The 13320-nt window shown below is 44.5% G+C and overlaps 1 protein-coding gene across 5 annotated transcripts in view; it reads right to left on the reverse strand.

Annotated features, from left to right (window-relative positions):
* SFMBT2 (Scm like with four mbt domains 2) overlaps positions 1–13320 on the reverse strand; it is a 181267-nt gene that overhangs the window by 24147 nt on the left and 143800 nt on the right. For all 5 annotated transcript variants that reach the window (XM_055543500.1, XM_055543498.1, XM_055543497.1 and 2 more), the window contains 3 exons: positions 9202–9244; positions 7354–7424; positions 4283–4422 (listed from right to left, as the gene is read on the reverse strand). In XM_055543500.1, the coding sequence (XP_055399475.1) occupies positions 4283–4422; positions 7354–7424; positions 9202–9244 (254 nt within the window). The remainder of the gene's footprint in view (positions 1–4282; positions 4423–7353; positions 7425–9201; positions 9245–13320) is intronic.

Raw genomic sequence — 13320 nt, forward strand, 5'->3', positions numbered from 1 at the left:
ACCAAGTGTTTATCAACAGACAATAAAATTTCACTCCAGTCTTGTCACTGTGTTTCACTGAGAAAAACCCCAGAGCTACGTCTTATTTGTACATCGAAATGCATTTTGTGACTGTGAAAAGCAAATGCCTTCCAGACTTCAATTCAGAGTGGAAACGGCCTGCAATTAAATCGTAAACCACATGCAATATTGAAAAATTTTTCCTATGGCTTCTCCCGATGTCACATCATATGTCTCTAAATTCAACAAGCTCTCCACAAAACCTTGGAATTGTGAGGAATAATTTGTGTGTGCCTGACACTGTGGTGCATTCGAGTTCTCTCCATGACAATAGTGAAGTTGACAGCTTTTATGATGACCCAAGTTAGACTGAATTACTGGACCTTGCAAAGCATCAGAATTCACGCCACTGTGCTCTTGACCACAAAAGGGAGCACACAACTTGTCCCCAAAGAACCGACAGGGTGTTCACTGTGAAGCCGATGGACACTATTCCCAATAAACTGGCGTTGAGACTGGTCTGAGTAACTCCAGGAGGAAACTGGCACTACAGCAACGTCTCACTGGCTTTCTTAGGGTTCGTGAGGTGTGTATTTATTATCACAGAGAAGCAATAGCCTTTATACAGCTGGACAGAGCTGGGATGGGGTTAGGGTTAGGGTTAGGCATATGGGGACACAGCAAGACGGTGGCTGTGTGCAAACCAGGAAGTGAGTCCTCACCCACCTGCCGGGCTGGCCCCTGATGGAGGACCTGGAGCCCCAGACCCGTGAGCATCCATGTCTGAGTCCAGAGCTGCCTGGTCCAGCCCATGGTGCCCTGTGACAGCGGCCCGAGTCCACTGGACACCATCCCCTCCCACCTCATCCTCCCCTTCCTCTCCCCTGGACTGTCACCCTCTGTGTGTGCAATAGGCTTTAGCTTCCCTCTTAAAGAAGGAAAACTACTTTCTCTCTCCATCTCTCATCTTCAGTCCCTCACCTCACTCCTGTCTCCACTGAAGGTAAAACCCTCAAGAACCGCCTACAGCCATGGACTCCTCTCTCTCTCCTTCAGCTCCTCAGGGACAGAATGCAATGGGGCTTCCCGGAAACAGGTCTTATCAAGATTGCCTGAGATGCTGACTTTGCCAAGAAGGAGTCCTTCTCGGCCTTGTCCTGTTCCACCCCGTCAGCAGCTGGTGGAACTGCCTCCTTTGCAGACGCTTCCTACCCTTACCCTCAGGACCCCAGGCTCTCCTGATCCTTCTGTGCCCCACCCCCAAATGACAATGACCTCAGGGTGCAACCACTGGACTGTCCTCTTCCACCTATACTTACCCCACAGTGCACCTGGCTGCAAACACTGTCCACACACTAGCAAACCCACGGTCACTAAATGTGTACTGGACTCTCACACCCATCTCCAACTGGCTGCACAACAGGCAAACCTTCACTTGCCAAATCATTTACCCTGTCCCACAGCTCCCTCTCCTTGGCGATAAGGCCTCTGTGAATTCTGTTACTCTCACAGTCCATATCCAGGTCACTAGGAAACCCTCCATGTATCCAAAACATGTTGATTTATTTCACTGTCTCTAGAACCTAATCCTCGAGAAATCGGGATTTTCAATAAAATCAGGGGCTTCGTTTTGTCCGTTGCTTTATTCTTCATAGCTAGAACCATGCCTGGCAACAGGAAGTGCTCAATAAACAATTTGGGGGATTTCTTCAATGAATTTCAAGATGGGCACTGAAATTAAATTATTCTGCACACCTGAAAATTAATGCACGATTGATTCATGCCAAAAACTTGTTTGGTACCATAAAATCTATGTCAATAGAGGGAAGCTCAGGAGGTAGAAACTTGCCACTGATTTTCTTTCCTACAAAATCCTACCCTATGGTACAATGAGAAAATTCAACAAAGGTATCTTATCTTCTTTATAAAAAACCTTAACAAGAAAAAAATTACATTTTTCCCGACCTTCCCGGACACTGTCTACTTAATTCCCGCGTCACACATTACATATGTGCTATAGTTTCCACCATCCACACGCTTGGTACACAGTTCTCAGTGGTCAACGTTCAGTATAAAATCCAGAGAATATTGTCCAGAGGCATGTCTGCATCTCTGACTTTGTTGACTGACTTAACTGGGTGCCATGTAGGCAAGACTTTTCCTCTTTCCAGTATAACCTGAAATGCCTAAGTCCTTGCTCTGAGGCTGTGGGCAGGGGGGGATCAACTCACCCGATGGGCAGAGCTCCTGCTTACCTTGACCCCCACCCTTAGTTTCCAGCACAGTGCCCACCAGCATAAGCTTATGACTCCTGAATTGCTTTGGACCTGTCTCAATGGACAGATGGATGGAGGTATGATGTTTCATTCTCTCCTTGGTTCCCACAGCTAGGAGACTGTCTGACATGACAGTAGCTGCTAAGTGTGCAATAACTGATCAAAAAAGCCTTGGAAGCTGTAGACGGGCAAAAAGAAATATACATGGGCCGTTCAGTCCCCACACCGACTTCTGCACTTCCCGAGGCTAGAGAGCTACTAAGCCCACAGATGCGGACTGAGGGAGATCAAAGTCTCTGGTCCACCGCCCTCTCAGAGCTCAAGACCACACGCCCCCTCAACAAATGCCAGGGTGGTGTCCACATGCACAGACCTCATCTACCTCTAGAAGAAGGAGGGGGAAAACAGCCATCAGTCTACATTTTCCAAAGCCAGAGAAACCTTAACTATGAACACCCCTGATGGCCCGATAAAGCAAACATGCTCTGGCTTTGCTCCAATGATCTCATTCTCCGAAAGGGAAACGCAACCTGAAACCAAACACAGGTCCCGGGCAGGACTATCAGCATAAAGACTGGCTTGGCAGACTCACACTTCTCTTGCACTCGTAGAACTAAAGCGCTTGCTTGTCTTTTTTTTCTCTCTTTCCTGCCTCATGCCTTTTCTGAACATCAGCAAAAAACTAGTTCTGTCATCAAAAAACTGCTCCGGCCTGGCTTTTAAACTTAGCTGCTCTCAGAGAATCGATCAGGGCCTAACTACTGTTGACCAAGTATGCAGCAAAGTACACTAGTCAAGCCTCAGGGAGAGACTGGCCCTGTGGTCACCGTGTTTGTTAACAGGGCCCCCAGGTGGCCACGGACCTCACAATCACGTGGGTGTGACACGGTCTCACAGGGGCTTTAAACAACTACCAGCTTTGTGTCAGTCCCCCGTTCCGTTCTGATCGTTGGCAACCAAATCAGGCACAAATACAGGCAGGGGACAAGGCTGTGGCAAGGATGACCTCGTGGGCTGAAACTGCTGGGGGACTTGGGAGCCCATTCCTGGTCTAGGGGCCTTATTTTACACTGTGACAGGAATTCCCGTGTGCAAGCTGGGCTTGGTTTCCTCTCTGACCAAGTCTAACATCTGCAGGGTCTACAGTCTGGGTCAGCTTACACAGCTGGAGCTCACCTCCCACCCCGATCTCCCTAAGGCCCTTGAGAGGGGCTGCCCTCCCCCCGCCACCATCTCCCTTTCACTATCAATTTCTCTTCAATGGGGTCCACTCGCCACTCAGGCTGGGCCAGGCCTCCAGTAATTTGGGGATGTAAAATATGAAGGTGATGGGTAAAGAAAAGCCGGCCTAAGTAAGAACACAGGCCAAGAGCCGGGGACGGGGTCCAGGCCCCAGGACTCAGAATTCTCCACTTTCCAGGCCCAGCCCTGTGGTCTGCACGTTCAAGGTGCTTCAAGCTTTCTTTCCCATAATCCCACCGATGCTCCAGGCTGCTCAGATGGCTGTTCCGATCCCTAGAGCGGGCTGCCCCCTTCCCCGACCCCAGGCCCTGTTCTTGATACAAAGCCCAGCTCACATAAGTTTGTTCAGTGGCTAAACAGATGGATAAACAGACCCCTTGTGCCCAAGGAATTACAACACACTCATCATGGTGCAGGTGATGTTCCGGGCATGCTTTTTTGTCACAAAAACAGGAACGTGACTACACGAAGGTTCAAGATAGGTCACTTTTTTAAACAAAAAAGTGGTGATTCACCAAAGATTTTACTCAAATGTAGTGAGCGTTTCTGAATACTTGGGGAGGGAGGGGTCCACCCCCTCCAATAGAAGGGAGTCTTCCCGGGCTGGAACACTGTTCCCATCTGTGTATGACTGCCTTCAGTCTGCAGGATGGAGAGGAAGGGGGTGCTTGGCACATGAATGGACCCAAACTCCTATGACTCCCTCAGGGACCGTGGCCCACCCCTCCAGCCCCCCATCGTCCGTGGCTGTGGACGAGCTTTACCTCCTTAAGGACCAGCACACATTTGCCTGGCCCCACCGACTGCGGCAGCTCGGCGATCCTGCCCTTGTTGAGGTAGGGGCCCGAGAAACACCGGTGGTTGATGAAAAGCTGAGGACAGCAGTACTTCCCGTTCACCGTTCCTGCGCGGAAGAGAAACATGGTCGAGGCTCCAGGACCCACGGCTTAACCCACCGCACCAGCCAAGTTACCCAGAGGGGCCTTGAGACCCCCTATCAGAATGCTTTACATCCACCATGCTCTGAGTTCCAGGTGCACAGCACAATGGCTCAGCTATCTACATATATATAGCTGACATTGATTAGTCACTAACTCGTGTCTGACTCTTTGCAGCCCCATGGACTATAGCCTGCCAGACGCCTCTGTCCATGAGATTTTCCAAGCAAGAATACTGGAGTGTGTTGCCATTTTCTTCTCCAGGGGATTTTCCCGACCCAGGGATCAAAGCCGCGTCTCCTGCATTGGCAGGTAGATTCTTTACCACTGAGCCACCAGGAAAATCATATATATATATATGTTCTTTTTCAGAGTCTTTTCCTTGGAAGTTATTTATAGTTCCTCATGCTCTACAGTTTGTCAGTTAGGTACTTTACATATTATAGTGTATATGTTCACCTCTGCCCCACACCCAGGCCGACACCAGACACGGAAGGGCTTCCTCATTTTGCCAGTCCCAGGGACATGAAATGGGCCTCCCAGGGACTTAACTATGCATTTCCCTCATCGCTCTTTCAGCTTAGAAAGCGAACAGGCAGGTGTGGATTTAGTTGTGTCTCAAGGTGCCACAGGGAAAAGCAGAACAACTGAATGGTAAGGTATCAGTGGAACCCATCGGACATCTACACACACGGGATGTGGTCACAGGAGCAGCTGAGATGCACCCTCTGCCACAGCTGCTCCGAGCCAAGCTGCACTAACAGTGGTCTTTGTGTGTAAAACCTTGTTATTGAGAGAGTAGGACTGACACATATATATAAAGAAGGCTGAGTGCCAAAGAACTAATCCTTTCAAAACACAGTGCTAGAGAAGACTCTTGAGGGTCCCATGGACTGCAAGGAGATTAAACAAATCAGTCCTCAAGGAAATCAACCCTGAATATTCATTGGAAGGACTGATGCTGAAGCTCCAATACTTTGGCCACCTGATGCAGAGTTGACTCATTGGAAAAGACTCTGATGCTCGGAAAAATTGACGGCAAAAGGAGAAGGGGGTGGCAGAGGATGAGACAGTTAGATAGCATCATTGACTTAGTGGGCATGAATCTGTGCAAACTCTGAGAGATAGTGAAGGACAGGCGAGCCTGATGTGCTGCAGTCCATGGGGTTACAAAAAGCTGGACATGACTTAGCAACTGAAAAACAACAAATTAACATATACACACTGCTGTTGCTAAGTCGCTTCAGTTGTGTCCGACTCTGTTTGACCCCAGAGATGGCAGCCCACCAGGCTCCCCTGTCCCTGGGATTCTCCAGGCAAGAACACTGGAGTGGGTTACCATTTCCTTCTCCAATGCATGAAAGTGGAAAGTGAAAGTGAAGTCATTCAGTCGTGTCCGACTCTCAGCGACCCCATGGACTGCAGCCCACCAGGCTCCTCCATCTATGGGATTTTCCAGGCAAGAGTATTGGAGTGGGGTGCCATCGCCTTCCCCCATATACACACTACCATGTGTAAAACAGAGAGCTAGCAGAAAGCTGCTGTACAGCTCAGGGAGTTCTGCTCAGTGCTCAGGGAGCTCTGCTCAGTGCTCTGGGAACACCTAGAGAGGTGGGATTGAGGGGAGGAGCAGGAGGGAGGCAGGGGATGTATGTATCCATATAGCGGATTCATTTCACTGTATAGCAGAAACTAATTACACTGTAAAGCAATTATAGCCTCATTAAAAAATAAATTTTAAAAACCTTGTTATTCATTTGGGATGGTGATTTGATAGTCCAGGAAGCTTTGTTCTCATAGGACTTTACCTGAGAACCAATAAGTGAGGGGGGAGATATGTTATTTTTCCAAGTATAAGACAGAAGGAGTAAAATAACAATTACTGACTCTGAAAGATGACATGGTTTTTTTAAAACCATTCTGACATTTGAATTTTATAAAAAAGGCAAAAAAAAAAAGTTCACAGCTGCATTTACATGGAAATTCGAGGGTAGGATTACTCTGTCCAGCTCTTTAGAAAAAACAATCTTAGTAAGTCTACTCATAAAACTGCTCTCTTTACTGCAAAGAAAACTTTGACTAATAGGATTCTTCCATGGTACACAAGCTTTAATCTTGGGTTCAGAGCAGACTTCCTTTTGGCTGGAAAATAGAATACTTAATGAAGTATATTACTTAATGTACAAACATGTCTATAATCAGATTTGTAATCCAAAGGTAATTCACATTTATGTTTTTAAAAGTTACTGTAAGACACAGGATTTTTTATACATTTAAAAAAAAAACATATTATTCCCAACCAGCCACTCAAACAAGGTTTTAGGACACAAGTCAAAAGCCCACGGGGACTTAAGGGTTAACCACTAGTGTAAAAATGCAACGGTCACTGGCATAAATGGCATGAAATGTCCAAAAAGAAATGCCTAACAATATTTCCAACTCTTTTCCAACATGATTATTCCTGATACACAGTTCTAACTGGACATGTAATTTCCAAGTTACTCATACCAAGCGAAGCGTCTCTAGCTACTGACCAAGAAGCAAAAAAGGAAAGATACCAAGAATATACCTTAGAAAAAATTTTTAAAGGAGTAGGTATCTGTAAAAAATGATAGTTGGCTCAAAGTTGAGTATTTTCATACTGACCTAAAAATACATCAAAGTTGAGTATTACCATACTGACCTAAAAATATACCCATGTCTCCACTCACAGCAATGCACTGAGAAGGGCCAGGGCATCCTGCTGCTGCTGCTAAGTCGCATCAGTTGTGTCTGACTCTGTGCGACCCCATAGATGGCAGCCCACCAGGGTCCGCCGTCCCTGGGATTCTCCAGGCAAGAACACTGGAGTGGGTTGCCATTTCCTTCTCCCAGGGCATCCTAAGCAGCTGATTTACCTGTGGCATCCAGGTGAGGGAACAGACAAAGGTCATGAGGTATTTTCTCAACAGGCACTGTGGATGGTGATCTGTGGATAAAGGAGAAACGCCCGTGGGTCCCAAGCTATAGAAGAGACCAGCACCTTCAAAAGTCTTTTCATAACTTACAGGAATCTAAGCTATGAATATGTAAGACACAATGCGTGCATGGATAAGAACAGTAAGATCATCGGGGGGCAATTCTTACAATAATTCCAAGAAGCCTGTAGGTCATCTGCCCCTCGAGGGGGTCATCACTGATCTCTGAGGCTCCTCTAGGTCACTTCATGGGCATGTCACTTGTTAAAGAATTATAGAAATGTCCTCAATCATATTTAGGACATGCAGAAACGTCAGTTTGCACTGACTTTCATTAAAGTCAGACTTCCCCTTATCAATGACTTTCTTCTGCTGACTTTTGATTTCTGGGGTCCATGAGTGTATGGGTTGAGGCCACACTGAAAAGTAGATCCTTAAAGAAAAATCTTAGAATTGACAATTCAAGTAGGCTTATTAGTCTAGGACAGAAGTCTGTGCTGCTGTTCAGTAACAAGTTGCTGAACAAATATAAAAACTATCGCTCTAGGGGAAAAAGGCAAATTGGGTTTCCAGGAGATGTATAGGTTAACTTCATAGAAACTGCACAGATGAACAGTTACGTAAACTCCAAGTAAACAGTAATGAGGGCTCTTAGTGGGACCATCTATGGTGCTGGGTCTCAAAGTGGGGCCCCCAAGCTGTCAGATCAGCATCACCTGGGAGCCCGTTACACGTGGAGAAGCTCAGGCCCCATCACAGACATCCTGAATCAGAAATTCTGCAGATGGGGCCTGGATATCTGTGTTTTAATGACCTGTCTAGTGACAGATGCAAGTAAAGGTGAAAACTGCTGATCCACAGGCTGTAAATTTAGCAGTCATGAATTCAAACTGAGATTCAATGAGGGGGACTGTTATTTAGCTTTTACCTCTCTATTTCAATGTTATCCACACAAAACTGGAGTCAGATGATTAGAAACATACTGATACACTGTTAGAAACATACTCAGAATACCCAAGAAAATGTTATTCACATCAAATAACAATGAAGCTATTATTCGATTTTAAGTTTCAGCTTCAGTACATGAAAAAAAAAAGCTGCTTTCAACTCCCTTTCCATCAGTGTATTAAGAAAACAGATTCACTCAGTAAGGGATGTTTATCATGGTGTATTCCAGACATTTTTAAACATATAAACATGGTACTAACAGTGACAATTTTCCAGAAATATACAGCCAGTAGGTCCACACACTACAGAACATCCGCTTCCTCATAAACTTACAATCGAAACGTGGAGTGACCTACATTTATTTGGCAATGGAGGGCCCACACATCTTCATGTCGACTCTAATTTGATCTTTCTAAAACTCCCTGAGAAATAGGTATTTTAGAAAGGAGAGTGTTGAGGTGCGGCGTAATAAAACAACCTGCTCCAGCTCACCAGGCTGCAAGGGGGCAGAGCTGAGACCTGGACAGGCAGCTCTGGGGAGCCCTGGGGCATTAAGGACCCCGAGAACTGTCACAGAGCACCCTGACCAGAATGTGGGACCGTGGGCATCCTTCAGGTCAGCTACGCTGGGATCAAACTGAGAAGTTACAGTCTGGAAAAGAAATTCCTTAAGAAGCAGGCCCTGCATGTCCTGAACATAACAGATGCTCAGTACGTTTTCCTGTCGCCTTGACTCCTGTGCTAGGTCGTGATCAGCTCTCTAACAAAAACAGCCCTATTTCCATCCTCTTTAAAGATACTTCATAGCTTATCATGGAGTTTTTGTGAAAAAACACTTACTGTTTTTCTGGCTGCACAACTGCGATCTTTCTCTTCTTTTGTGCTGTAAAACAGGCAAAAGGGGGAAAAAAGAAAAGTGGCTTTAACAGCGAGTTGGGAATAAGCATTTTTTTTTTTTTTTAATGGCTCCATAGGTATAGAACTGTGTCTGTTTTTAAAGTAACAATTTGAAAACTGAAAAGTTACTTCATTCCGGGGCCAAAATTTTATCTTCATCTCTTCCAGCACAAAACAGATTTTGACTTTTCAGAAATGAAATCTAAAGAGAATTTAGTACATTTTACCTTATCACTACATGGGCTACTTTATTCTAAAATGTGCTTCTAATAAAAAGAACACACATATCAGACCTCCCAGGAACACAGCTGGTTAAATGGACTGGTACAAGCATTGATTATCCAGATGACTTTTCCCCACAGAAAGTGTGATAAGACAAATTATTTTACCATCGCAGCATGCTCCCAAATTAGGATTAGAGGCATGTTTATAAACTACAACATTTTATCATTAAAAAGTGGATTGGTACCTAGCAAATACATACGTCTGTCAAACAGTGACAGAAACCAGGCAACAATAACCTGAGGTTAAGAAAATTTCCAGGTTACATTTATAACTGGTTGGAATCACCTTCACAAAGACAGGCCAGAGCTTTTGGCATCTACTAACTCAGGCATAGATAATCCTGCATCTTCCAACATTAGGAAAAATTAATTCTCAGAGAATTTCTAAAGCTGTCAGAGTTTGGCAGGTTTAATTAGACTTTGCCTCTTCAAAGCAAAAGGCGTGTATGAGAAACAACAGGAGAACACGAATAAATAAGAGAAACAGTGACTCAAAATTTCATCTATTCTTCATTTTATTTAGTATCCAATTCCAGGACAGGCAGACCTCAGAGATATTGTGGGTTTGGTTCCAGACCACCCCAACAGAGTGACCATCACAATAGAGGAGGCATGGGAATTTTTTGGTTTTCCAGTGCATATAAAAGTTACGTTTTATAAGTCTACTATAAATCTGTAGTCTATCAAGTGTGTATCATAATAATAGCCTGTCTAAAAACCAGTGTATATACATTAATCAAAAATACCTGATTGTTAAAAAATGCTGCCATCTGAGCGTCACTGAGTTATAGCAGTGACATGACAAGCTCACTGATCACAGATAATCACAACAAACTCAACAATGATGAACAAGTTAGAAATGCTGCACGAATTACCAAAATGTGACACAAAGACACGAAGCAAAAAATACTGTCAGAAAAGTGGTATCACAGGCGTGCCTGATGCAGGGTTGCCTGAAACTTTCAATGTGTAAAAAACGCAGTACCTGTGATAGCAAAGTCTGCCTATAATTACTATGATAAAGTATAAACTCTGTGATCTCTAAAGGGAAAGATGAGTGTGTAGACTACGTTGCCTAAGTCGGTCTTTGTTCATTAGGGTGAGATCCTCAAATTGTGTGATGTCTTGATGAGAAGCCAAACACAACAGGCTGGGGAACAGAGACGAAGCGTCGCTGTGTTCACCTTAATCTGTGTGGTCTTTCACCCAGAAAAACTCAAAACGCTCCTCCCTTCCCAAAGCCAGGGAAGGAGGAAGGGAGAGGGTCAGGACACGAATGTCTGTCTGAGGCACAAGCAGGCACAGGGGCCTGGATATAAACCTGCAGAGCCTGGCGCGGGGGGGGCGGCGGTGACCTGCCCAGGGCTGTGGGGGCTGAGAGCCAAGGACCCAAGACATTTTAAGTGAGAATAAAAGACAAAGGCGGCCCTCAACACTGAAATCATGATTCTAAGCTATAATTTTAGAAGTATTTTAAATTGAGGGCAAGACATAACTGTCACCAGATGAGATTCAGTATGCAGGACTGGGTACAGGGCAAAAGAACTGCTCAGAATCCACCTCTGTCTATAGCCTGGGCCCCTACTTTATTCACATGAATAACCCCATCTGACTCTTGGTGAGTACTGGTAAGTCTCTTGTGTCCTTCAAAATTTCTCAACCTCAGGAAGCAGAAGGCCAGTGATGGCAGGGAACTCTGTTTACAGCAATGTTCTGAGCATCTGGGTAAATGAACCTTACGGGAGGGTGCTAAAAAGAAGTTAGCCAGAATACAAAGTAATAAAGAAAACATTAGAAATATCTAACCTACTTCACAAAAAATTAAAAGCCTTATCTTTAAGGACACACAATTTTAAATACTACTGTTGACACATTAGGGTGGAATTATAAATGCTAAGATTTATTAATGAATGAATTATCATATCTCTAAATGAATATTTTTTTAAATGGTTACCATTTCAGGATAATGACCTACAACAATTTACATTAAAACACACACTTGTATATATTTAAGTGGTGTGTTTGTGAGTACATGTGTGTGTGTATGGGATGCTGGGTTATTCTGACTACTAATATTGGTTTGATTTGGCACTTTTGTGATCAGAAGGATGTAAAGTAATGCCCCCTTCAAAGTCCAGTTGAAATCTCACTGGTAATTTAATGCCAAGAATCAGTTCAGGTCAGTCTCTCAGTCATGTCCAACTCTTTGCGACCCCATGGACTGCAGCATGCCAGGCTTCCCTATCCATCACCAACTCCTAGAGCTTGCTCAAACTCATGTCCATTGAGTCAGTGATGCCATCCAACCATCTCAACTTCTGTTGTCCCCTTCTCCCTCCTTCAATCTTTCCAAGCATCAAGGTCTTTTCTAGTAAGTCAGTTCTTCGCATCAGGTGGCCAAAATACTGAGGTTTCAACTTCAGCATCAGGCCCTCCAATGAATATTCAGGATTGATTTTCTTTAGGATTAACTGGTTTGATCTCCTTGCAGTCCAAGGGACTCTCAAGAGTCTTCTCCAACTCCACAGTTCAAAAGCATCAATTCTTTGGCACTCAGCTTTCTTGATAGTCCAACTCTCACATACATACATGACTACTAGAAAAACCATGGCTTTGACTACATGGACCTTTGTTGGCAAAGTAATGTCTCTGCTTTTAAATATGCTGTCTAGGTTGGTCATAACTTTTCCTCCAAGGAGCAAGCATCCTTTAATTTCATTGCTGCAGTCACCATCTGCAGGGATTTTGGGTCCCAAGAAAATAAAGTCTCTGACTGTTGCCATTTTTTCCCCATCTATTTGCCATGAAGTGATGGGACCGGATGCCATGATCTCAGTTTTCTAAATGTTGAGTTTTAAACCAGCGTTTTCACTCTCCTCTTTCACTTTTATCAAGAGGATCTTAAGTTCTTCTTTGCTTTCGGCCATAAGGGTGGTGTCCTCTGCATATCTGAGGTTATGGATATTTCTCCCAGCAATCTTGATTCCAGCTTGTGCTTCATCCAGCCTGGCATTTTGCATGATATACTCTGCATATAACTTAAATAAATAGGGTGACAACCTACATACAGCCTTGACGTACTCCTTCCTCAATTTGGAACCAGTCTTTTGTTCCATGTCTGGTTCTAACTGTTGGTTCTTGACATTCATACAGATTTCTTAGGAGGTAGGTCAGGTGGCCTGGTATTCCAGTCTCTTGAAGAATTTTCCATATTTGTTGTCATCCACACAGTCAAAGGCTTTGGCATAGTCAATAAAGCAGAAATAGATGTTTTTCTGGAACTCTCTTGCTTTTTCTATGATCCAATGGATGCTGGCAATTTGATCTCTGGTTCTTCAGCCTTTTCTAAATCCAGCTTAAACATCTGGAAGTTCACAGTTCATGTACTGTTAAGCCTGGCTTGGAGAACAGTGAGCATTACTTTGCTAGCATGTAAGATGAGTACAACTGTATGGTAGTTTGAGCATTCTTTGGCATTGCCTTTCTTTGGGATTGGAATGAAAACTGACCTTTTCCAGTCCTGTGGCCACTGCTGAGTTTTCCAAATTTGCTGGCATATTGAGTGCAGCACTTCCACAGCATCATCCTTTAGGATTTGAAATTTCTCTACTGGAATTCCATCACCTCCACTAGCTTTGTTCGCAGTGATGCTTCCTAAGGCCCGCTTGATTTCTCATTCCAGGATGTCTGGCTCTAGGTGGGTGATCACACCATCATGGTTAAATGGGTCATGAAGATCTTCTTTATATATTTCTTTTGTGTATACTTGCCACTTCTT

Source organism: Bubalus kerabau, chromosome 13 (assembly GCF_029407905.1).
Source record: "Bubalus kerabau isolate K-KA32 ecotype Philippines breed swamp buffalo chromosome 13, PCC_UOA_SB_1v2, whole genome shotgun sequence".
Taxonomy (NCBI): domain Eukaryota; kingdom Metazoa; phylum Chordata; class Mammalia; order Artiodactyla; family Bovidae; genus Bubalus; species Bubalus kerabau.